Source organism: Ovis canadensis, chromosome 5, assembly GCF_042477335.2.
Source record: "Ovis canadensis isolate MfBH-ARS-UI-01 breed Bighorn chromosome 5, ARS-UI_OviCan_v2, whole genome shotgun sequence".
Lineage (NCBI taxonomy): Eukaryota > Metazoa > Chordata > Mammalia > Artiodactyla > Bovidae > Ovis > Ovis canadensis.
The window spans coordinates 27,326,332-27,350,963 of NC_091249.1; the positions used below are offsets into that span (position 1 = coordinate 27,326,332).

The 24,632-nt window shown below is 51.2% G+C and overlaps 1 protein-coding gene across 6 annotated transcripts in view; it reads left to right on the top strand.

The window, feature by feature from the left end:
* The first annotated feature begins 433 nt into the window (after nt 1–433).
* Nucleotides 434–24,632, top strand: part of LOC138440913 (complement C3-like) — a 29,891-nt gene continuing 5,692 nt past the window's right edge. For 2 of the 6 annotated variants that reach the window (XR_011257174.1, XM_069591006.1), the window contains exons 1-31: nt 451–756; nt 869–1,076; nt 2,676–2,850; nt 2,994–3,064; nt 3,153–3,241; nt 3,323–3,405; nt 3,656–3,743; nt 4,655–4,757; nt 4,897–5,014; nt 5,271–5,386; nt 6,060–6,200; nt 6,292–6,501; nt 6,704–6,910; nt 7,210–7,371; nt 7,638–7,767; nt 8,934–9,014; nt 11,053–11,250; nt 11,406–11,517; nt 12,265–12,350; nt 12,464–12,603; nt 13,060–13,266; nt 14,249–14,300; nt 14,474–14,560; nt 14,689–14,892; nt 16,888–16,963; nt 17,231–17,399; nt 19,802–19,897; nt 20,047–20,200; nt 21,180–21,361; nt 21,561–21,719; nt 22,908–22,967. Coding sequence is in view for 5 of the 6 variants with exons in the window: in XM_069591006.1 (XP_069447107.1) it covers nt 686–756; nt 869–1,076; nt 2,676–2,850; nt 2,994–3,064; nt 3,153–3,241; nt 3,323–3,405; nt 3,656–3,743; nt 4,655–4,757; nt 4,897–5,014; nt 5,271–5,386; nt 6,060–6,200; nt 6,292–6,501; nt 6,704–6,910; nt 7,210–7,371; nt 7,638–7,767; nt 8,934–9,014; nt 11,053–11,250; nt 11,406–11,517; nt 12,265–12,350; nt 12,464–12,603; nt 13,060–13,266; nt 14,249–14,300; nt 14,474–14,560; nt 14,689–14,892; nt 16,888–16,963; nt 17,231–17,399; nt 19,802–19,897; nt 20,047–20,200; nt 21,180–21,361; nt 21,561–21,719; nt 22,908–22,967 (4,035 nt within the window). In the remaining variant the exon portion in view is untranslated. Of the gene's footprint in view, nt 757–868; nt 1,077–2,675; nt 2,851–2,965; nt 3,065–3,152; nt 3,242–3,322; nt 3,406–3,655; nt 3,744–4,654; nt 4,758–4,896; nt 5,015–5,270; nt 5,387–6,059; nt 6,201–6,291; nt 6,502–6,703; nt 6,911–7,209; nt 7,372–7,637; nt 7,768–8,933; nt 9,015–11,052; nt 11,251–11,405; nt 11,518–12,264; nt 12,351–12,463; nt 12,604–13,059; nt 13,267–14,248; nt 14,301–14,473; nt 14,561–14,688; nt 14,893–16,887; nt 16,964–17,230; nt 17,400–19,801; nt 19,898–20,046; nt 20,201–21,179; nt 21,362–21,560; nt 21,720–22,907; nt 22,968–24,114; nt 24,206–24,632 lie in introns of all 6 variants that reach the window. The other 4 variants (XM_069591002.1, XM_069591004.1, XM_069591003.1 and 1 more) reach the window with 4 other exon arrangements.

The following is a 24,632-nucleotide window of genomic DNA, read 5'->3' on the forward strand; positions in this document are numbered from 1 at the left end:
CGGACACGACTCAGAGACTAACACACACAATCGTCTCCTGCAAGGAAGGAGAAAAGCCATGAGGTTCATGCTGAGTGAAAGTTGCTCAGTCGCTCAGAAGCCCAGTAAGAGGATTTGACCTGTGCATTTTCCAGAACCTTCCACTACAGTGGGTCCCAGAGCCAGATAGCTAAATGCCTCATACGGTTGATCACACCTGCGATTGGGAAATAAAAACATAATGCCTGCATTGCCCTTGTTAAAGCAGCTACCCCAGAAATTCTTGCCAATTTCACAAGGGCAGAGGTGGGGACATCCTGTCTCCTCCTACCCCTACCTCCCAATCCCAACTATGTCCCGAGTGTGTGCTGTGCCCAGTGGTCACCTGGCCTGGGAGCTGACCTCCTCCCTGCTGTGGGAGGAGAGGGCTTCAGGATGAGACCCAGTGGCTGATGGGAAACCCAGCCCTCCGCACACTCTGGCCCCCAAGGTGGGGGTGGGGCTGGAGTAGTCCAGGTGCAACTTTCCCCACCCCCGACCCTGCAGAGCGCTGCTTGCGAAGGGCGGAGCAGCCCCCTCATCTTTCACTGGATTTATGGGAAGTTACTCCCCTTGTTAGTTTAGACATTAACTCAACCAGGACAAGCCAAGGCAAACAGACCAGCGCTGAGGTGGACAAGAGGACAAGCATCTTCCACCCACCGCCATGGATGTGCCCTGGGCCCTGGGGTTGCTTCTTCTCCTCCTGGGGATCCCGGTCGCCCAGGCTGAGCCGCTGTGAGTCAGAACTGAGGGGACCCTGCCGCTGGCATGATTCCTTGCATTTGACCCCAGTCCGTCGCTTCCCCAACTTGAATCCCCCCATGCCCCCGTGTATGTTCACTGGCAGGTACATCCTGGTGACCCCCCGGGTCCTGCGGATCGGCAGCCCAGAGACCATCCATGTGGAGGCTCATTCTGACTCCAGTGAGCCCCTCAGCCATCCCCTTGAGGTGAATCTCAGCGTGTGGGATTTCCCCAGGAAGAATACTCTGGTGGCCAGGAGAAAGCTCGTTCTCTCACAGGAAAACCACTTTATGGACCAGGCCTCAGTGACGGTGGGTGACAGGCCAAGATGAGTGGGCTGGATATACCTGCTGCTCCTCTTATGTCCTATTTTTTAACTTATTGAAGTATAGTTGGTTTACAATGTTAATTACTGCTCTACAGCAATAGTCTTCCCTGGTGGCTCAATGGTAAAGTACCCAGCAGCAGTGCAGGAGACTGGGATTCTACCCCTGGGTCGCGAAGATCCCCTGGAGAAGGGAATGGCTACCCACTCCAGTATCCTTGCCTGGAGAATTCCATGCATAGAGGAGCCTGGCAGGCTATAGTCCATAGGGTCATAAAGAGTCACACACAACTGAGCGACTAACACTTCTTCTTTTCAGAAAATCTCAGAGTAATCAAGTGAACGGTTAAAGGTGGGAAGGAGAAGATGGCTTTGTTTCAGGGTGAACAGTCTGAGCAAAACCTGGAAGGGAGATGCAGCATGGTGGTTTGGGAAGCAGAAAAAGATTTTAAGATCTTTCTTATTAGGCCTCAGCTCAGTTGGTAAAGAATCAGCCTGCAATGCAGGCTTTGATTCCTTTCCCCGGTTTGATCCCCGGGTCGGAAAGATCCACTGGAGAAGCGATAGTCTATCCACTCCAGTATTCTTGGGTTTCCCTGGTGGCTCAGATGGTAAAGAATCCACCTGCAAGGCAGGAGACCTGGGTTTGATCCTTGGGTTGGGAAGATCCCCTGGAGAAGGGAATGGTTGCCTGAAGAATTCCACGGACAGAGGAGGCTGGCAGGCTACACAGTTCATGGGGCCACAAAGAGTCAGACACAACTGAGTGACTTCCACTTTCGTACATTCTTTTTCGTATTCTATTCTATTATGGTTTATCTCAGGATTTGGAATAGAGTTCCCCGTGCTCTACAGGAGGGCCTTGTTGTTCATCCGTTCTATACCGGGTGGCATGCTTTATCCATTTAGAAATTCAAAGTCCCCTAAGTCTGGGCTCCAAGAGAGGCCTTGATTAGCCCACGTGACACCTCTGTGCAAATCTAAAAAGAAATAATACCAATCAACTTACAAAACAGAAAGAGACTCACAGTATTAAAGAACGAACTTATTCTTGCCAGGGGGGAAGGATGTGGGGGAGGGATAGTTAGGGAGTTTGGGATGGACATGTACACACTGCTGTATTAAAACGGGTAACCAACAAGCTCCTGGGAGCTCTGTTCGATGTTATGTGGCAGCCTGCATGGGAGGAGAGTTTATGGGAGCGGAGTTTGAGGGAGAATGGATACATGTACATGTATGGCTGAGTCCCTTCACCGTTCACCTGAAACTATCACAACATTGTTAATCGGCTATACCCCAACACAAAATAAAAAGTTAAAACTAAAATACAATAAATCGTAGCTTGAGATTTGAAAGAATAAAAGGCGCCCTCTGCTGGTGACTCGGGAAACAGCCTAAACGGGATTGCATCCGGCCTGAATGCCCTAGCTTGGCAGCAACCTGGGCGGTGCACGCGGGAACCTTCCCCCCAACGGCAGAGCCCGAGAGCTCCCACTCAATTGCTTCTCCAACACCTGGTCCAGGGCTTTGCCCGCAAGGATGGAGACCCCAGCAGACCCTAAGGAGTGTGGGCATCTCTCCCCAGATTCCCGAGGACCTGGTCTACCCCCCAAAACCCGGGACGCAGTATGTCATCATCAAGGCAGCCTGGTCGCCCACCTCAGTCTCCTCATCCATGGAGAAGCTGGTGTTGGTGGCTCCCCACGCTGGATACATCTTCATCCAGACGGACAAGACCATCTACACTCCTGAGCAATCAGGTACAGCCCCCCTGGGACCCAAGTTCCACCTCCCAAAGGGTCCTTCTGTCCAAGGCCCCCCTCCCTCACCGCCCAAGATCCTCATAACGATACCCAGCCCCTCTCCAAACCCTAGCCCACGCTCAGAGTCTTCCCTCCTCCAGTTCAATACCGGGTGTACACCGTGAACCACAGGATGGATCCTGTGCCAAGGACTTTCACTCTGGACATCAAGGTGACCTCTCCTGAGGGGACAGTGGATCCCAGGTTCTATCATATGCTGGAAGGCTGGGGCATGAACCACCTGCTCTCTATTCCTGCAGAACCCGGAGGGGATTGCTGTGATCAGCAAGGATCTCCTGCCCGATAATGGTGTCTACATAAATTCCTTCACCCTCCCAGAGCGTATCAGGTACCCTGCCAGGGGCTCTAGAGATGGAGTGGGGGCAGGTCTTCCTTCTCAGGCTCCAACTCTCCTAACTTTGTGCCTCAGCATTGGGACCTGGACCATTGAAGCCAGTTACCAAACTGCTCCCAAGCAGAAGTTCAAGACAGGCTTTGAAGTGAAGGAGTACGGTGAGAAGGGCGTGCCGGGGAGGACAAGGTGGGTCCCCACAAGGAGTGGAGCTGGAAATGCAAGGAAGGTCTCGTGCTGCATGTTCCACGTGCCAGGGCCTGAGTTGGGGGCTGGTGAACAGGACCGTGTGTCCAGCCCACCAGAGCTGCCAGAATCATCGAGGAAGGAGCAAGTGGGGCAGGGAAGGGATGAGAGTAGGGCAGGCACAGTGAAACGCTGAGGGTAAGTAACTCTCTTTACTCCACCCAGTGCTCCCATCTTTTGAGGTCCAGCTGACACCCACCAAGACTTTCTTCTACCTCAGGGATGAGGTTCTGGGTGTGAATATCCAGGCCCGGTGAGTTCCTTTACCCCTAGCCTGGCCAGAATACCAGGGAGCCCAAGAAGCTGAATGGGCAGAGAAATGAGCCCTTCTGTAGCTCTTAGGGTATAAGAGAGACACTCTCTGCCACCCATGAGACATTCTTGTCCTGTGAGGTCGTGCACATCATCCCCTAGGTCTCCAGGGTTGCACAAGCCACCTTGTCTTCATAACGAAGTTACACCATATCTCACGGTTCGGACCATCTCTAAAGATCCATGAGGTCGCATAGGCAACTTTGCCATCTCCTGAGATTGTCCAGGTCATCTCTGAAGCTCAACAAAGCTGCAAATGGCACATTCACTGCCTTTTGGAATTTTACAGACCAGCTCCACAGCTCTATAAGGCTGTACAGGCCATGCTGTCTGCACAGGGTTGTAGTGGCCGTGTCTGTCACTTCTTGACATTATGCAGACCACTTCTTCAACTCTATCATCCCACACAGGTCACGTAGACTGCCTGATGAGGCTTCACAGACTGCCTTTGCCGCCCCAGGGGTGTTCAGACTTCCCTGTGGCTCCATATGGCTGTGCAGCCTACCTCTGCCATCCTGGGAGGTTGCATAGGCCACATCTGCAACCCAACAAGGCTTCATGGGATTCTTTTGTCACCTCCCAGGCTTGTGTTGGTCAGTAATGGAATCATCTTAGTCACCAGGGGCCCCCTCTGCCCTTCCCAAGTGTTACAGCCTTTCCTCCAGCTCCATGAGGTCCTACAGGCTGTGTCTGCAGACACATGAGGTCATGTCTGCAGGCAGACACGTGAGGTCATGTCTGCAGGCAGACACGTGAGGTCATGTCTGCAGGCAGACACATGAGGTCATGTCTGCAGACACGTGAGGTTGTGAGAGTGCTTCAGAGCTAGTGAGATGGCTATCCATCCTCCAGGTATATATTCAACAAGCCAGTGGATGGACATGCTCTGGCCATCTTCGGGGTGAAGCAGGACTCCCGTCGGATCCCCATCCAAAGCTCCCTGCAGAGGGTGGAGGTGACTGAGGCTTACTCCTCTGCTGTCTCTCCTCCCCCACCTCCTCTCCCCTCTTTCCCCCTCTCCCACCTCCCTTCCTTTGACCATCCCGCACTTCCCAAGAAACCGTTTCCTCTCCTCTCTCCTACCCTGAGAGCAGATCGCTCAAGGCCATGGCCACATCTCCCTCCAGAAGGACGCACTGATGGCTGCCTTCCAAGGCTCAGAAGAGGACTTCATTGGGGCCTCAATCTTCGTCAACGTCACTGTCTTCTCAGGTGCCATCCTCACCTGGGCCCCTGGCTAAGCTCACGACCCTGTGTCCTTTCCCAACCCAGGCACTCCACCCATGTGACCTCAGGCCAGCTCCTTAGCAGAGAAATTGGGAAATGCCAGAAGGACTGGGAGGAGTCGGACTTGTGTTACCATCTTATCTTGCCTTCACCAAGTGGTGCCTTCCGTACCAGCGGCCCTGTGTCTTCCCCAAGAAACTTAACATCTGCTGCAGATCTCATGGTCCCCTTGCCTCTCCAGGGGGTGAGAAGGTCCAGGCCGAGATCTGTGGGGTGAAGATTGTTCGGAGCCCGTACAACATCAAGTTCATCAAGACACCCCAGTATTTCAAGCCGGGGATGCCATTCCGCTTTAGGGTCAGAGTCTGGGTTTACTCCACTGAGGGACTCAGGGCCCCCCTCCCTGAAACAGACCTTCCCAGGAGACAAAATCCCACACTGGATTCACCTGCCTCCCAGAATTCATCTGTCTGAGAGTTGGGTCCATCATGTCTCCAGACCTATTCCAGGGTTCCCTCAAGTCGCAACTCAAATCCCATCAAAGCACAGAGATGGCTCCAGAATTTCTCCAAAGATGGAGGGGGGATGGTTACAGACCACAGTCAGCCTGGAAGGTGGTGCTTAGACGTTTATCTTGAGACTGCATTTGCACAGAAAGTGTGCTATTTTTGCATACGTTCTTTAGGGATGATTTTGAGATGTCTGGTGGGCATTATAAAAGCTGGTGACAATCCTACTCCAAGTCTTCCCCAAGCCCTGCATGTCTCCTCCTATGCTTTTCTCCCTCAATTCCCCCCACCGCTACCCACCTGGCACACCAAACCCCAGGGCTGCCACATCTGGCTTTACTCTGCAAAACTCTAAGCGGCACCATTCATTGGCACTAATGAGCGGTGCTCCTGGTGTTGTTCAGTGCACAACTTGTACAGCTGTGCAAAGCAGTCTTATCCAGACTGCCTTCACAGTTCCCACCTCTTACCTAAGGCCACTCTCAGGCCTGTCCTTGATCTCACACCAGATTCCACTCCAGGTCTTCGTCTCAAATCCCGATGGGTCCCCAGCCTCCAAAGTCCTCGTCAGCTGCAGGGATGAGAAAGCACAAACCACACTAAGCGGTGAGGCTACTCTGGTCATCAACACAGATGCCAGTCTGAAGGAGCTCACTATCTGGGTACCACACTTACGGGGCAGGGATGGTGGGGCTGGGGTTTTGTAAGCTGGAGGTGTTATTGGGGGGTTTACTTGTCCATCACTCTCCTGAGGTGAAAACTGAAGCACCAATCCAGCCAGAGGAGCAGGCTTCAGCCAGTATGACAGCGCGGCCTTACTCAACTCAAGATGAGTCAGGGAACTTCCTGCACATTGAAGTGAAGACATTGAGCACAGAAGTTGGCAGCAACCTCCAGCTGAGCCTCAACACGAATCTTCGAGATTCTTCTGTCAATAAAAAGATCACTCGCTTTACCATCCTGGTGAGGGGCTGGGACCAGGACTTGCACTAAGGAATTCTTTCTCTGGTACAATCCTGGCAAGCTGAGTTGGTGGGAACCATGTGGGATGGACCATCCCACATGGGCTGAAGCAAAGGGACTATGGGCCTCCTTTGTGGGCTGGGATAACCTTGGGGAAGGGCTGGTCCTGTCCTTCTCATCCTTACTCTCCCTTATCTCCAAGGTCTTGAGTAAGGGTCAGATTGTGCACGCCAAAGAAGTAAAAACTCATGGGAGTGTCTTAGCATCCACCATTATTGATGTGACTTCCAAGATGCTGCCCTCCTTCCGCATTCTGGCCTTTTATTTACTGCCCAAGGGGACAGGACAGGACCCTGAACTGGTGGCTGATTCCATTTTGATTGATGTGAATGACAAATGCCAGGAGAAGGTGAGCCTAACTCCTTACAGTTGTACACCACCATCATAATTCTTGGGAGATAGTCTGTACAAAGTCAAGGGCTCTCAGTCTGGGGGCAAGGGAGAGGAAGAGGAAGTGATGTGGCATTAAAAACTCAACCTCGGAGGTGAAGAAGATGCAAGTAAGTGTGCAGAGTTGAGACTGGCCTGGTGGGGTTCCCAGATGCACCATCAGAGCTGAAGGGAGCATAGGCTTGAAAGTGGACCTCAGGAAGCCCCTTGGTGACCTATGAGCCTCTTTTTCTCACATCTCTCTTTTTCCTTGCTTAGCTGAAGATTGGCTTGAAGCATGAAGCATACGTCCAGCCTATACAACCCAGCAGCCGGGTGGCATTGAAGATTACAGGTGATGCAGAGGCCACAGTGGGGCTAGTAGCTGTGGACAAGGCTGTCCACATCCTGAACAGCAAGCACAAGTTCACACAGAAGAAGGTAAGAGCATGTGGGCTTCGAGCCAAAAGATTTCCTGGAGATTCTAGCTGGAGCCTCAGTTTCTTCACCTACTAAATGGGTAATATTGGTGATTGCAAAGATTCAAGGAGCCTGGGGACAGCAGAGAAGTTGGCAGGTGGTAAGAGCTCAATAAATTGATGATGGTGTGAAAATTATTATTTGAACCAGCAATTACAGTGTACCATCGCACCTTCCCTGGGGGGGTAATACAAGCTCCAAATCCAGGGTCCTCTCTTGACCCTCAGATCTGGGATACGGTAGAGGAACATGACGTTGGCTGCACAGCAGGCAGTGGGAAAGACAGACTTGCCGTGTTCAAGGATGCTGGATTGGACATGAAGATGAGTACAGGGATGGACACTTTGGCGAGCACAGGTACAGATCGGGGACAGGAGGAGGGCAGAGGCAGGGAAAGTGCTGTCCAGTGGTTAGGCACGTGGGCAGATGAGCTAAAATCCAGGACGCTGCTGCTTACCGTAGGTCAGTCATATTTCCTCTCTGATTCTCAATTTATCTGACCATAAAATATACATAGTAATAGAAGTAACTCACTGTGTGCTAATTAAGATGCAACTTTAGCCATGTTTATCAGAGATACAAATTAACATTATCTTAAACAAGGGAGACGTTTATTTCTTGCTCAGTAACAGGCCAGAGTGGAGAAGGCAATGGCACCCCACTCCAGTACTCTTGCCTGGAAATTCCCAGGGATGGAGGAGCCTGGTGGGCTGCAGTCCATGGGGTCACTAAGAGTCGGACACGACTGAGCGACTTCACTTTCACTTTTCACTTTCATGCCTTGGAGAAGGAAATGGCAACCCACTCCAGTGTTCTTGCCTGGAGAATCCCAGGGAGCCTGACGGGCTGCCGTCTCTGGGGTTGCGCAGAGTCGGACACGACTGAAGCGACTTAGCAGCAGCAGCAGCAGCAACAGGCCAGAGATTATTCTGGGACTCAGGCTCCTTCAAGCTTATTGCTCTGTTGTATCCCAAGATGGAGGCTAATCAGGACCTCCTTCCAGGCACCAGGACAAAGGGACTTGAGAAGACACTTCTCTCTCATCTTATTGGCCAAAATTCAGTCACACGGCCCATCTAGACGCAAGGGAGGCTGGGAAATGTAGTATTCATTTCTGAGTGATACGTTAAAGATGGAGGCTTAATTACTACAAACCACAGGGGAGAATGGATATATGGGGGACAACTAGGCATATCTTCTTTCAGCTATAAATAGTAAAAACAATAATGATTTCTATTTACTGCAAGATGGAGCCTGCACTAAGTACTTTTATATGCATGATCTCACAGATAGAACTGTGATTATTCCATTTTACGCAGCTGAAGAAATTAAAACCCAGAGAGGTTAAGTGACTTGCTGAAGATTGCACAGCTTTTAGGTGTCAAAACTTGAATATGAAGAGGCCATGAGATAAAATGAGGTGATGCATATAAAGCACTGGGTAGGCAGTAAGCACCCAGTAAGTATCAAGAATGTGGATAATGATCTTGACTTGTCCTCTCATTCTTCCCTCTGACTCCCAGACTGGCACTGCCCCCCAAGCCCCTCTCCCAGCCATCGCCGCCTCCGCTCCTTGAAGAGGTTGGAGACCAAGAGGAAAGCAGGTTAGTACTAAAGCTTGGTTCCCTGCTGCTGCTGCTAAGTTGCTTCAGTTGTGTCCGACTCTGTGCGACCCCATAGATGGCAGCCTACCAGGCTCCTCTGTCCCTGAGATTCTTCAGGCAAGAATACTGGATTGGGTTGCCATTTCCTTCTCCAATGCATGAAAGTGAAAAGTGAAAGTGAAGTCGCTCAGTTGTATCAGACTCTTCGCGACCCCATGGGCTGCAGCCTACCAGGCTCCTCCATCCATGGGAGTTTCCAGGCAAGAGTACTGGAGTGGGGTGCCATTGCCCTACCAGGGCTTAGAACAGAAAACTGAAACCACTCTAGATACTCCAGTGAGGAGAGGAGTGAGTTAATGATGGAAGTTAGTTAATGATGGAAGTTAGTTAATGATGGAAGCTTTGAAATTCATTAGCTGAGCTTTGGGAATGGAAGTGGGAAGGGTGTTTGCTGGGACTCAACGTCACGCCACTGGAGATCTTGCGAAACAAAATCTCAGGAAATTGCTGTCAATATCCCTTGGGAAGCTGATGGGTCAATAATGAAACACAGAATTATGCCTGCTACAGAAACAGATGTTAGCCCACCTATCAACTACCACTGATGGTAGGGAAAACGGTCTCCACCTCTCTTCCGCTTTCCAAATCCTATACAAGAGCGTCTGAAAAGTAAAAGTGAAATGGAATTCTCCAAGCAAGAATACTGGAGTGAGTAGCCACTACCTTCTCCAGGGGATCTTCCCGACTCAGAGATCAAATCCGGGTCTCTGGCATTGCAGGCAGATCTTTTACCATCTGAACCACCAGGAAAGCCCCCGCAAGAGTTTCTAGGTGGCAGAATCTTGTTCCATCCAGAACCCTAGCAGCAAGGGAGTTGGGAAATGTAGTTTTTAGATGTCTAGAGTCTGTGATACTGAAAGGGGAGAAGGATAACATGTAGACGAAGACCAGGGTGTGGACAGGATCGAGAAGTCTAGAGCTGAAGGAAGATAGGAGGTAAGACTGGGTGTTTTTAGAAGATGGATTCTATGAATATTAGACTTTTCAGTCTCTTTGAGCAGTGCTACTTTATGGGTCTAAATAAGGGGGAAATAAGTGAAGCCTAATAAAAATTTAGGTAAAACGCTATCGAATTTCAATATCAAAAATTCTGCTAACCTTCATGGAAAAGTACATATTAGAAACTGTTGTTATATTTATGATAACAATCCATCATATTACTTAACTATAGATATTCTATCATGTTAGATGGTAGATGGCGAGATTTTTAAACTGCTGTAATATTTTAATCGTTACGTGCATTCCTTCAGTTGGATAATTTAGAAGCCTTTCAACTTGGCATCATGCCCTACAGCAAGTTTTGTGTTTTCATTTTTTAAAAATACACAATAGAACCAAGTGTCAAAATTGCATCTTTTTAAGGCTTATTTATTTAATTTTGGTTGTGCTGGGTCTTCGTTACTGCAGGCAGCTTTCTCTCGTTGCAGAGAGCAGGGGCCATGCTCTAGTTGCCGTGCGCAGGCTTCTCACTGAGGTGGCTTCTCTTGTTGCGGAGCACGAGCTCTAGGGCACAGGCCTCGTAGTTGTGGTGCCTGGTCGTAGTTGTGGTCCCTGGTCGTAGTTGCCCTGTGGCGTGTGAAATCCTCCCAGATCAGGGATCAAACCTGTGTCCCCTGCGTTGATGGGCAGATCCCTCGTCACTGCACCACGAGGGGAGTTCCACAATTGCATCTTTAATAAATAAACATGGCATTGCCAATCCCCATCCAAAAGGAAGGAGGAAGAGGAGTGCTTCTGAGCTGTGTGACCCTGGGCCAGTGAACTGATCTCTCTGTGCTCAATTTCCTCATTAGAACACATCACAAGGGAAGGGTTCAATGTGAAGCTTCAGGGGAAAGATAGAGGCAAAGCTCTAGGGACAGCATTGCCAGAGATGCGGCTAAACAGAGGTCGAGTGTCATGGTGCTTAGGTGGATGGGTCCCTGCTTCTTCAGGTCCCTCCCAGCTCCCCCTCTGTCCCTCTAACTCTGGCCTGCAGTGAACAAGTTCAAGACAGAGCTGGAGCAGAAGTGCTGTGAGGCTGGGCTCCGGGAGAACCCAGTGGGACTGTCGTGTGAGGAGAGGATCCCGCATGTCCGCTATGGACCAGTCTGCATCGCTGCCTTCCTGAGCTGCTGCCAGCTGTCTGAGACCCTGACTCGGGAGGCCAGAGAGGAGCAGCTGCTTCTGGGGACAAGTGAGGGGGCCATGGCAGGAGGCACAGGGTTGGGAGGGCTCCACTGAAGGGTATGGAGTGCGATGGAGGGTTGGAGTGGGAGGACCCCACTGAAAGGCCTGGTGGATCATGGGAGACGTGCAGAGGAGACCCTGCCTTGCATCTGCCCCCTGCAGCGGATGAAGACGATGACTTAGATGACCTCTTCCTGGAGGACGAGCCTGTCCGGAGCTTGTTCCCTGAAAGTTGGTTCTGGAAGACCATTACTCTGCCAAAAACCACAGCGGGGTAGGATTATGACTCTCACGTCGGCCTCTGGTCCCTGGCCCTTCCATGCATTATCAGGGGATGTGGAATCTTCCCAGACCAGGGATCGAACCTGTGTCCCCTGCTTAGGCAGGCAGATTCCTAACCACTGCACTACCAGGGAAGTCCTAAGATTGCGTCTTTAATAAGTAAACATGGCATTGCCCATCCCTCTCCAAAAGAAAAGAGGAAGAGAAACAGCAGCTGCAGCAGCAGCAGCATAAATCCCACTCCCGGCTCTGCCGCTCGTGAGCTGTGTGACCCTGGGCCAGTGTATTGACCTCTCTGTAGCTCAACTTCTCCGCAAGTGGAATGCTTCTAAGTTAGCTAACTGAAGGGATGCACTTAAAGACTTTAAAATATAACAATTTAACCATCTTATTGTCTACCACATAACAACTATTAGAACAGCTATAGGTCGGTAATATGACTTGATTGTTGCCGTAAATAAAACAACTGTTCATATTATGTACTTTTTTCAGGGCCAGTGCTCCCGGGGTGATACTGAGCTCTCAGAATCGTCCCATGCCTTCCTGGGTGGCGATAAAGATCCCAGTGGGTTCCCATCCCAAATGATGGCCCTCTAAGGATAATGTCTCTAATTGGGTGACTCACTGACCCCTCCATAGTGATGTGAAGCCCAAGACAGTGACCTTCAGATCAGAGGCTCTGTCTAGGCAGCACAGACTCATCATGTCCCCTCCATCCACCCCCTGGGGCTTCCTGCAGCATCTCCCAGTACACCACCGATGTGACCGTGCCTGATTCCATCACCACATGGCAGTTCGTGGCTGTCAGCATCAAGACTGGACAAGGTGACCCCACAAGCCCAGTGCTGAGGAAACAGGAGAATGGCCCTGAGCAGCCCCCACCCCCACACCCAGGACAGTTGGCCTTTTCTTGACGGCGAGTGCTCTCCTGGTTCTAGGTCTTTGCGTCTCAGATCCCTTTGAGCTGACAGTTATGAAACCCTTCTTTGTGGATCTTAAGTTGCCCTTCTCCGTGATCAGGAATGAGCAAGTCCAGATCCAAGCTGTGCTGTACAATTTCTTGCAGCAGTCAATCAAGGTGAAGCCCCCAGCCTTCCCCCTGTCCCTTCAAACGTATCTGTTGGCGTGTTTTATGAAAAGGGATGGAGTGTGTCCATTTATCGAAGGGGCCACTGAAGTGGCTGCCTTTTTGTGAAAGCTTCTAAGACATTTTCTCACTTAAGCCTCACAATAACCCCAGGAGATGGATGCTCTGACCATTCTCAGTTGAGAGATCATTGCTTCCTGAGGTTACACCGCACCCAAGTGACAGAAGCCTGGAATGCTTCAGCCCCTGGGGTCACACTTAGTGACTGCACGTCAACAAAAAGTGACAGAAGGGGTTTGAACCCAGGCAGGGTCTTTACTCTCAACCACTATGCGACATTGTCACATACTCAGGATTCTCAGGACGGAGGCAGGGAGGAGACTGTGACTTTAGGGTCCTGGGCCTCCTCAGGCAATCAAGATGCCCTAACCGTGCCCTCTGCCCCAGGTCCGAGTAGAGTTCCCTCACAAGGAGTCATTATGCAGCGCAGCAAAGCCAGATGCCCCTTCCCGCCGGATAGTGGCTGTGCCCCCCTTCTCCTCCAAGGTGGTGCCCTTCGTGCTCCTTCCACTTGAAATAGGCAAAGTGGATGTGGAGGTCAGGGCCAGAGGCTCCATGGTCCAGGACCACGTGCGGAAGACACTCCTGGTCCAGGTAATGGGCACTCCCCAGCCCTTGCTGCCCATGTAGACAGTGGGGTGTCTACATTTGGGGCTCCAGGCTGTGTGATCAGGGGAGGGGCTGGTGGTTCCAAGATCAACAAACAGGCAGGAGTGAGGGGCATGCCAATGATTTAAAAGTTCAATCACAAAGCCCCCCACATTGGGACTTTGGAGTCAGGCTTGGCTTCAAACCTTGTGTCTGCTGTGTGATCTTGGGCAACTTACTTAACTTCTCTGAGCCTCATTTGCAGGATGAGAATAATCCTCACAGCCATGAGTGATCAGAGAGCTGTGAACATTACACACAACCAGTGCCTGACCCATCAGTAATCATATTTTATGTACTTGACAAACACGTGTTTAACACTTAGGATATAGCACTTTGAAAATATTAACTCATTGAGCCCTCAGAACAACTCTGTAAGATAGGAGTTATTATCCGCTCCCTTTTATGGATGGGAAAACTGAGGCACAGGGGGATGAAGTGTTTTGTCCAAAGTCGTGCAGCTAGGAAGCAAAAGAGCTGGGATTTGAACCTGGTTATCTGGGCTCCAGAGTCCCTGGTCTTTTTTTTTTTTTTTTTTTACTTTTTTGTTAGTTTGTTTTTGGCTGTGCTGGATCTTTGTTGCTGCCTGTCAGCATTCTCTAGTTGCAGCAAGTAGAGTTACTCTCTGTTTGTGGCTCATGGCCTTCTCTTTGTGGTGGCGTCTCTTGTTGCAGAGCACTGGCTCTAGGGTGCAGTGAGTGAGCTCAGTAGTTGTGGTCCATAGACTTAGTTGCCTCAAAGCATGTGGAATTGCCCCAGACCAGGGATTGAACCCGTGTCCCCTGCATTAGCAAGAGGAGTCTTAACCATTGGACCACCAGGAAAGACTGAGTCTGCTCTTTATAGCTAAGCAAGACTTCCTCTTACTGTCATTATGAATGTCATTATGACTATTGTTTTTAACCTGCTTCTTCATTGCATCCTACAGGCAGGGGGTCAGACTGAGCAAATATCCCAAAGCTTCCTCCTGAACCCCCAAGGTTTGTGGGATTTTCATGGGGCTTGTGGGATCCTGGGGCCATGCTCTGGTGTAGGGAAGGTCTGAAATGAGGGGGTCCGGCTAAGTGGGCAGTCTGAGCTTCTCCCAAAGTCTACGCACCCTGACCTCCCCAGTCCCAGAGCCCACTCATCACACAAGGCTGTGCCTGCTCAGGTCAGACCCAGATGCAGCGGGTGCCAAAACAAGAATTCTTGAACAAGATGCCCAACACAGAGGCGGACGTGTTTGTCAGCGTCCAAGGTACCTAGGAAACCGAGCTGGCTCCTGTGGGGGCTGGGGTGGGGGTGGGGTGTGCTGGCTCCTCCAGAGCCCACCTGGGCACAGAGCGATGGGGAGACCTGGTGGCTGAGACTCTGCCCACCTGACAGGTGACATCCTGGGCGAGACCACCCTGGGGACCCTGACACCCAGTGAAGCATGGCGGCTGCTGAGGATCCCGTCTGGCTGCCCCGAGCAGACGCTGAGCTCCCTGACACCCGTGGTCATCCTGACACGTTACCTGGATACCACGGGCCAGTGGAACAAGGTTGGGGTGGAGCTCAGGGAGAAGGTGATGAGGAACCTTGCCAGAGGTGAGAGCGGGTCACCTCCTGGGACCTTGATGAGGGTGTCTGAGTCTCTCAGGCAGAGTGCTGAGGTACCCTTGGGGCTGAAGGAGGCCCCCACTGGCCTCTCCCAGACAATAGCACCCGAATTCTGACTCCCAGGGGGCTTCCCTGGTGAACCAGTAGTTAAGACTCCACACTTGCCCTGCAGGGGATGGGTTGGCTCCTTGACTGCAAGTGTGCGTCTGGTGTGCATGCTCAGTCGTTCAGTGGTGTCCGACTCTTTTGCAACCCTATGGACTATCGTCTGCCAGGCTCCTCTGTCCACGGGATTCTCCAGACGAGAATACCTGAGTGGGTTGCCACAGCCTCCTCCAGGGGGTCTTCCCAACCCGGGGTTCAAAACTGCATCTCTTGCGTCTCCCGCCCTGGCAGGCAGATTCTTTACCACTGACCCACCTGGGAAGCCCTGGATCCCTGGATAGGGAACTAAGATTCTGCATGCCCTGTGGCACAGCCAAAAAAACAATTCTCAAACTCTGACTTCTCTCCCAGTTGGCAGCCTAAGACCAAGTTCCCCAGGTGACCTCCAACTATGACTGACCCCCAGGTTATTCCTTCACCCTGACCCCTCTCCCAGGCTACACGTCTCATAACAGACACCCTGGTTTACCCTAAAGCAGCAACTTCCCAGGTTATGTTATATTTAGACACTGTCCCAGGCTTTAGCCAGTCAGTTCCATGCCCTGGGCTACATTCCCAGGGAACCCCCAGGTAGAAAACTCCAGAATAATCCCAGGTGGTGTCTTCCTTGTTACACCTGAATGACAACACTCTCCCAGGTTACATCCAACCCCCCCCCCCCCCGGTAACAACCAGAGATACACACCCTGCTTACACCCAGACGGAGACCCTCAAGCATGTCAGGATGGCCAAGTGGTCTAAGGTACCGGACTCAAGTTTCTACTTCCCCAGACAGAAACCCTCAAGTTAGTTTGGACACTCACCCCTCCTCTCCCTGGTTACACTCAGACAGCAACCCTCCATCCGCATGCTCTGGATGGTGCTCCATCTGGTTAACACCCAGACGCTATCATCCCGTGTTAAGCCCTAACAGTAAACCTGAACTTCCCTGCAGGCCCAGTGGCTAAGACTCTGCGCTCCCGATGCAGGGGCCTGGGTTCCATCCCTGGTCAGGGAACTAGATTCTTCATGCCACGATGAAAGATCCTGCTTGCCTACAGTGAAGACTGAAGATCCCACGTGCTGAGACTAAGACCCAGTGCAGCCAAGTAAATAATTTTTAAAAACCTCCAGATAACCTTCAGATAATACCCAAGTAGCAATGCTCAGAATCCGACAGAGAGGTGCCCCCTCCAGACTGCACCCAGGAGTAACCCCTTCTGACTGCTACTGACACCTTTAGATTACAACCAAGAAACAGCCCCCGAGAAAACACCTAGGTCGTGGCCCCTCAGGGTTTCCTGGTGGCTCAGTGGTAAAGAATTTGCCTGCAACGCAGGAGATGCTGGTTCATCACTGGGTTGGGAAGATCCACTGGGGAAGGGAATGGCAACCCACTCCAGTATTTTTGCCTGGAGAATCCCATGGACGGAGGAGCCTGGCAGGCTGCAGTCCATGGGGTCCCAGAAGAGTCAGACATGACCCCTCAGAATATGCCCTTTCCTGAGTTTTACCTTCCACGACCCTTGGTAGCAGTAATTCCCCATCACACCCTTCCCTGGAGGACCCAACAGCACTTTCCAGTTTATTCCCATATACAACTGTCCCCTGGATCCCATGGTCACACTTGGCCATGACCATCGTTTACACCTGGGCCCTGCAGGCCCCTCCATTCTGCACCTGGACAAGTCACCACCTCCAGGTTCCATCAATATGCAAAGCACCCCTAAGTCTCACCCACACCCTGCTCCCCAGATTCTGCCTGGTAACTGACCCCTCCCTTGACCACACCCAAACACCAACTCTCCCTGTAAATTTCCCATCCACCTATTTCCCCAGGGTACAGCCAGATGTTGACCCACCGGAGTGAAGATGGCAGCTACCACACCAGCAAGGGAAACCCAGGAAGCACCTGGTAAAGATGAGGACACTGGTGGGAGGAGCCAGTCTGGGGCTCAGGGACCCCAGGAGCACCCCAACTGTGGGATCTTGGGGCAGGCAGGCTGGGGGGGCAGGCAGGCTGGGGGGCAGGCAGGCTGGGGGGGCAGGCAGACTGTGGGGCCAGTGGTGTTCCAAGTTGCTATGGTGTCTGGCATAGACCTCTCCACAGAGCAGAAGCCCCTGTCCTAGAATGCCTTGGTTAATGCTGCCAGCCATCACCCACCCATCTCCCTCCCAACAGGCTCACGAGCTACGTATTCAGGGTCTATGCCTTGGCCTACCGCACCATGACGATCAGGGCGCTCAGTCTTGATTCCGTCTGCAACATCGCCAACTGGATCATCACCCACAGACAGCGGACACGTGGGAACTTTGTGGAGGAGAGCCCTGTGGTCGTGTGGTCTATGCAGGTACCCACCATCTGCCTGGCTGAGCTGTTCAAATAAAACCCCAGGGCTCTGCATGTGGGGAGGGGATATCAGCCCCCTGGCATGTTCACAGGTAGAATGAGAACAGGAAAGGGCTGAGGCCCAGCACCCAGCATCACATCCCCCTGCTCTGGACCACCCTGGACTCTATTACAATGTGGGGAGGTGGGGTACATCCAGGACCCACCCCTGCCTCAACCCTACTTCAACGAGTTGCCAGTCCCGGCCCACCTTTATCTGGGTCTGAGTCCTCCCTGTTTCCCCAATCAATACACTCATCCCTACCAAGTACTCCTCCACACCAGCCTCTAGAAACAACTTTTAAAGTGGGAGGTATGAGATTCTGGAAGGCTTCATGAGGGGATGATGGGCTTCCCAGGTGGTTCAGTGATAGAGAATTCACCTGCCAATGCAGCGGACATAAGAGGTGTGGATTTGATCCCTGGTTTGGGAAGATCCCCTGGAGGAGGAAATGGCAACCCACTCCAGTATTCTTGCCTGGAGAATCCCATGGACAGAGGAGCCTGGTGGGCTACAGCATATGGGGTTGTGAAGAGTCGGACATGGCTGAGTGACCAAGCGCACGCACTCTGATATTTATACAGACCTGGGGAGGAGAGGGAACGAGTCCCATTGGATAACTAAGGCCAGAGTGTTCCTTGCAGAGGAAGCAGCATGTGCAAAGGTCCTGAGGCTGGAATGTGTCCAACATGTTTGAGGAGCAGTGAGGAGGCCAGTGTGCCTGGAACAGAGTGAGCAAGGGGAGAGGGGGAGAAGGTGAGAGGAGGGAGGTGGTGGAACAGATTGCGCAGGGCCTTCTGGGCCAAAGGGAGGACTTGAGCTTTTCCCCTGAGTCAAGGTGGGAGCCACTGAAGATTCTGAGCAGAGGATGGATGCAAACTGATCCAAGAGCTCACAGGCTTCACTGGCCACTCCAGAAAGAAGGAGCTGTGGGCTATGTATTAGCTTCCTAAGGCGGCTGAACAAAGCAGCCCAACTAGGTGACTTAAAGCAACAGAAACATATTTATTTTGTCACAGTTTTGGAGACTTAAAGTCCAAGATTAAAGTTTTGGCAGGGCCATGCTCCTTTGGAAGGCTCTGGAGGGTGGGGATGGGGAGGGGAGAATCTTGCTTTGTCTCTTCAAGCTTAGATGTTCCTGGCAATCCTTGGCATCCTTTGGTTTGTAGCCACATCACTCCAATCTCTGCATCCAACATCACATGCCTTTCTTCCTTCTGTGTGTGCTTTCTTATATGCACACCAGTTATTGGATATTGGACCCACCCTAACCCAGTAGAACCTGTACTAGTCGCTGAGTCATGTCTGACTCTTTGTGACCCCATGGACCACCAGGCTCCTCTGCCATGAAATTCTCCAGGCAAGAATTCTGGAGTGGGTTGCCACTTCCTCCTCCAGGGGATCTTCCCAACCCAGAAATTGAACCCAAGTCTCTTTCATTGCAGGCAGATTCTTTACCGTCTGAGCCACCAAGGAAGCAGTAGAACCTGTTCTTTTCTAAATTTTTTTTAAGTTTTAAATTTTATTTATATATTTGTGGCTGCACTGGGTCTCCACTGCTGCACATGGACTTTCTCTAGTTGTGGCGAGTGGGGGCTACTCCCTAGTTGCAATGAGTAGACTTCTCATTGCCGTGGCTTCTTCTGTTGCAAAGCACAGGCCCTAGAGCTCTTAGGCTTCCATAATTGCAGCACATGGGTCTGGTAGTTGTGGTTCCTGAACTCTAGAGCAGAAGCTCAGTAATTGTGGCACAGGGGTTAGTTGCTCCACGGCATGTGGGATCTTTCCAGACCAGAGATCGAACACTTGTCTCCTGCATTAGCAAGCAGATTCTTCACCACTGAGTTACCAGGGAAGTCCCAGTATAATCTGTTCTTCACTTAGCGAGTTACATCTACAAAGACCCTATTTCCTAATAAAATCACATTCCAAGGTTCTGGGTGGACAAGAATTGGGGGAGGCGGGGGTGGACATTATTCAACCCAGCACAGGGATTGAGGGTGGAACCCCGGAGACTAGAGAAGAGTTTGAACCTTAAGTGGGTCATTTACTATCAATGGAGACACGTCTCCAACCCTAAGGTTCATTGCCAAGAAAATGGAGCTGCTGCAAGAACGTTTTGAGCTAGCTAAGAGAGTTTGGCACAGCATCCTCCATGGCTGCCAGCTTTTGTTAGTAAGACAGACCCTGCACAGGCAAGTCTCAAGATAGCTCCTCCTCCTCTCCCTGTCTCCACATCCTGCTTTCAACATCATCCAGCCTAGAGCTGAGCACCCAGGAGCTGTTCAAGGTCAGAGAGGAGAGACTGGGGAAGGTGCCTCCAAGATGGTAAAGGGATCATGGGTCTGGTTCTGCATTTGCAGGGTGGCTACCAAGGCTCTGAAGCAGACATATCACTCACAGCTCTTGTCCTGATCGCCCTGAATGAGGGGAAGGAGTTGTGCAGCCAGAAGATACCGGTAGGACTCAAAGAGGAGGGCAGGGTCTGCAAGGTGCTGTAACCCCCGCACACAGGATGCTCCCTTGCCATCATGTCCTTCTCAGTCTTCTAACTCCCAGACGCCTTCCCCCCATCACCTCCCTCTAGCCTCCTCTCTTGACTTTCTAGAGTTTGGCTGACAGCATGAAGCGTGCCGGTGACTTCCTGGAGAAAAAGCTCCCCCACATTCGGACAGCTTTTGCCATGGCCATAACCTCCTATGCTCTGGCCCTCATCAGGAGCCCCCAAGCCAATGACCACCTGGACAGCTTTGCCAGCAAGGGTGGGTGTGGGCCACTTTTTAACCAGCTGTGTGTTCACCATAGCCGTGGAGGCAGAGTGAGGGAGATTGCATGATCTCAAATCCAGCAAGGTGTGATTCATCATGTATTGTGCCAACCCTTGAGCTCAGGCCCTGAGAAACCAAAGTGAACAAGACTGATGTGGCCCCTCCCCTCAAAACTGCCACTGTCTTTAGGGGAGGCTGGCAGAAGACAAATAGGTCAATAGAGAATTACAAATTGAGACTGGTGCTGAGATAGTAACATACAAGGTGGGTGGGAGCGATGATGATGAGGGGAGGGAAGTATAGACTGGAGAACTGGGAAGGGCCTCTGTGAAAAGGCGACCCCCTCAGCTGAAATGAAAGACGAGAAGGCTCACCTTCAAGAAAAGGTTATTCCAAGCAGAGGGGCTGGCTCATACAATTGCCCTGAAGTGAAGCGCTTGGTATGTTTGAGGCTAGAAAGGTCATTAGACACAGGTAATTGAGAGGGGTCTGCTTCCCATGGTCTTGCCCTATCCGATAGCTGAGGGTCCTTATCTCATCCTCTCCATCCCCCAAGTCAATAGGAGTGGAGTTAGATAAATTTACTTGTGGTGGGTCTGGGAAGGATGTGGAGGAGCTCCTTTGAACCTCAGTTTCCTCAACTCTAAATAGTGTCCCTGTCCCCTAGAGTGGTTCTGAAAAGTTCAGTGTCCATATGTCTCCTCAGTAAAGGTTTTCACATAAAGTAGGTGCTCAATAAAGTAGCCATGAGAGAGGATGAGATGGTGGGATGACATCGCTGATTCAATGGACATGAACTTGGGCAAACTCCAGGAGATGGTGGGGGACAGGGAAGCCTGGCGTGCTGCAGTGCATGGGGTCGCAAAGCACCAGACATGACTTGGCAGCTGAACCACAACAATGACACAAGGAGAGGACAGGTTTGGGGAGGTGGTTCCAGATCTACATGACCAGGGGGACGCCTATCTTCTAGACAAAACCCATTGGCCAGTGGGTTTGGATGACCTGGACCTAGACGACTCCCTGTACACCATTGAGGCCACGGCCTATGCACTGATGCAGAAATTGGAGCTGGGTCGGCGCAATGAAACGCATGCCATCGCCAACTGGCTATTGAAGAAACGCCAGCTGGGAGGAGGCTTCCGGTCCACCCAGGTGACCAAACGGAAACTAGGGGTGAAGGGGTCGAGGGTGGAGGGTTGGGTTGCTAGCCGAAGTGCTGACACGACTGGCCCTTCGGGGGCAGAGCTGTCCATGGTGCTGGTACCCGTGGAGGGGGGGAGTGGGTCCCAATGTGCTGTCCCTGGTGCTGATCCAACACACACCCACGCACCCACCCTGTCCCAACGCCCAGACCACGGTCGTGGCCATCGAAGCCCTCACCCGCTTTCGCGAGGCTGTCCCCTTTGATGGTGTCCAGGATCTCCACGTCCAGATCAAAAGTTCCAAGAAAGCCTTGCATGTGGAATGGGACATTGATGAAAAGAATGCCTACCAGCTACGGTCTGCAAAGGTATGGAGCTCAGGGGCAGACAGGAAGTCCACACGGAAGTGATACTGGAGATGAGGCCAAGAGTCATGTCCCTGACAGTCTCCCTCACCAACAGTATCTAGCCACCATGGGCTATACTGTCAATGTATCGGTTCATTTATTCTTCCTGAGCACCTACTGTGTGCCAAACATTCTCCTGGGGTACATTATGAAGCATTTGTGGTCCCTGCTCTCAAGGAACTGACAGTCGAGAAAGAAACTAAGACAATAAATTTAATTCTATATTCTGTTTTAAGCTTTCTGAACACAGGGAAAGGAAATGAGTATATAAAGGAAAAAATAACCTGGGTATGGTGGAAAAGGTAATCTCCATGACCTTACCTCATGGAGGGGGTGATACTTACCTTCAATCACTCAGTTATCTTTACTGGGCACTTACTGTGTGCCCCGCACTGTTCTAGGTTCTGGGAATATGGCCATAAATGAGACAGGAAAAAAAAAATCCTTGTCCCTGTAGAATTTTATATTTTAGTGAGAACAGACAATAAAGAGATGTGAATAAGTAAGATGTGTAATGTGTTAAGTGATGACAAGTGCTACGGGAAAGAATGAAACAGGGAGAGAGGTAGGAACATCAAGCAGTTGTCATTTTAAGTAGGTTGGGCAGGGAAGGTCTCACCAAGAAGGTTACATTTGAGCAAAGATCTTAAGGAAAGGGAGGTGTGATCCTTCTGGAGATCTAGGCAGAAGAAACAGCAAGTGCAAAGGCCCTGAGGCCAATACAGTGGGATTTGCGCAGGGGTGGTGTGATCGGATGTGAATGCATAAGATTTTGCTCAAGCAGATGAGGGAAGAATGTACGAAGGGAACAAGAATAGGTGCAGAGAAGCCAAAGAAAGGAGTCTTGGGGGGGCTTCACACATTTGGAACTTCAGAGACACTGCAAAGTTGACGGTGCAGACAGATCTACATCAGGACTGAGCCAGCAGCTGTAGTTGATCTGTGACAGTGTAGACACCACAAATGCTCAGTCAAGAAGGAAAAGTCAAGCCATCTTCATGGAAAGGGACAGGAGAGTCACTAGACCCCAAGTTAGGGAAATAACTGAGTTCCCAGTGCCCATGGACGCTTCCCTCTTCATCCTCACTGCGTGTGGGCCATGTTTTGCTGCTTCCTCTGCCCTCAGATCCTCCTGCCCCTTCGTTTCAGTTCTCTGCTGAGGAAGAGCTAGAGATCAGAGCCAGCGGCACTGGAAGAGGCACCATCTCGGTAGGTCTTGTGTTCCTTAGCAAGAGCCCAGGGCTCTCCTGTTGATGCGAAGAGAGGCAAATATAGACTCCAAAACAAGGTTGATATCACCAATAAGCTTAGCTATCATTTAGAGCACAAATATGGGAATCAAGCTAAGGACACCTCAAAAAAAACCCTGAGAAGTAGGTAAAAATATGGGCTCCATTTGACAGTTGGAGAAATGAGGTTTTCACTTGCAGTAAGTCAAGAGCTGGGGTAAAAGCCAGAGATACTTGGGGTTTTGGTTTGGTTTGTTTTGTTTAGGCCACATCATGCAGCATGTATGATCTTAGTTCCCCCACCAGGGATGGAACCCACATCCCTGCAGTGGAAGCACAGAGTCCTAACCACTGGACCCCCAGGGCGGTCTCAAGGTCAAAGATTTTTGGGTATTGAGTCCTTCCTATGTTGAGTCCCTGAAAAGATGTTTCTTTCCTTGCCCCCCACAAAGGAAGATTCTCCCTCCAGGGTGCCTCCCAAGGCCCAGAGAACAACTCCATCCTTCCCCCAATATCTGGGGGCTCCATTACGTCATCTGGCCCTATGCCCTGTGATCCGGGAGGACAGCCTTCTTGGTCCCTGAATTCAAGGTAGCCTGCTATCATGTGTCAGGTGACTGAGTCACAGCTGAATCCCTGCCTTTGCTGTGTGACCTCAGGCAAGCCACACTCTGCCTTCAGCTTCAGTCCATTTTAAAATAAATAAAACAAAAAAATTCAGTTCCTCAGTGGAACTGGCCACATTTCAAGTGCTCGGTTAGCCACACGTGCAGACTTCCCTGGAAATCCAGTGGTTAAGACTCTGGGCTTCCACTGCAAAGGGCATGGGTTCAATCCCTGGTCAGGGACTAAGATTCTGTATAGCACAACAAAAAATAGCCACATGCGTCCAGTGGCTGCCACATGGAAAGCACAGATAGAGGCCACTTTGCCATCAGTGCAGGAAATTCTACTGCACAGAGGGGGCATAGACTCCATAGGCTGTTCTGGCCACTGAGCCCACTGGATTGAGGAGGAAAGACCTCACTGTGAATTCCCTACGGAGCAGAGAGCTGGGCAGGCAAGAACTGAAGCAAGGAGGAAAGGAGTAGGTGTGAATGAGCTCTGGCCTCTCCCCTGCCCGACAGATCCTGACCGTGTACCACAGGTCCCCAGAGTTCCTGGAGGACACGTGCAAGCAGTACCACCTGAATGTCACTCTAAACGAGGCCCAGGAAGGTGAGCCTGGACCCAGGGATGCTCTTCTTCTCTTTTTGAATATAATTGTGCTTATTTATTTATTTTTGGCTGTGCTGGGTCTTCATTGCTGTGCCACAGGCTTGCTCTATTTGCAGCAAGCAGGTTGCCGTGCCCGGGCTTCTCGTTGCAGGGGCTTCCCTTGTTGCAGAGCGCAGGTTCTAGAGCTCAGACTTCAGCAGCTGCAGCTCATGGGTTTAGTTGCTCTGCAACATGTGGAAGCTTCCCAGACCAGCGATCAAACTCGCGTCCCCTGCATTGGCAGGCAAATTCTTATCCACTGTCATCACCAGGGAAGTCCCTCTCTCTTCTTGTTTCTTATTTTGTTTTAGCTGCCATTCAGTAATCACATCTATTGCTTTATTCAGCCATTCAGCAAAGAATCTGTGAGCATTTACCACGTGCTTCA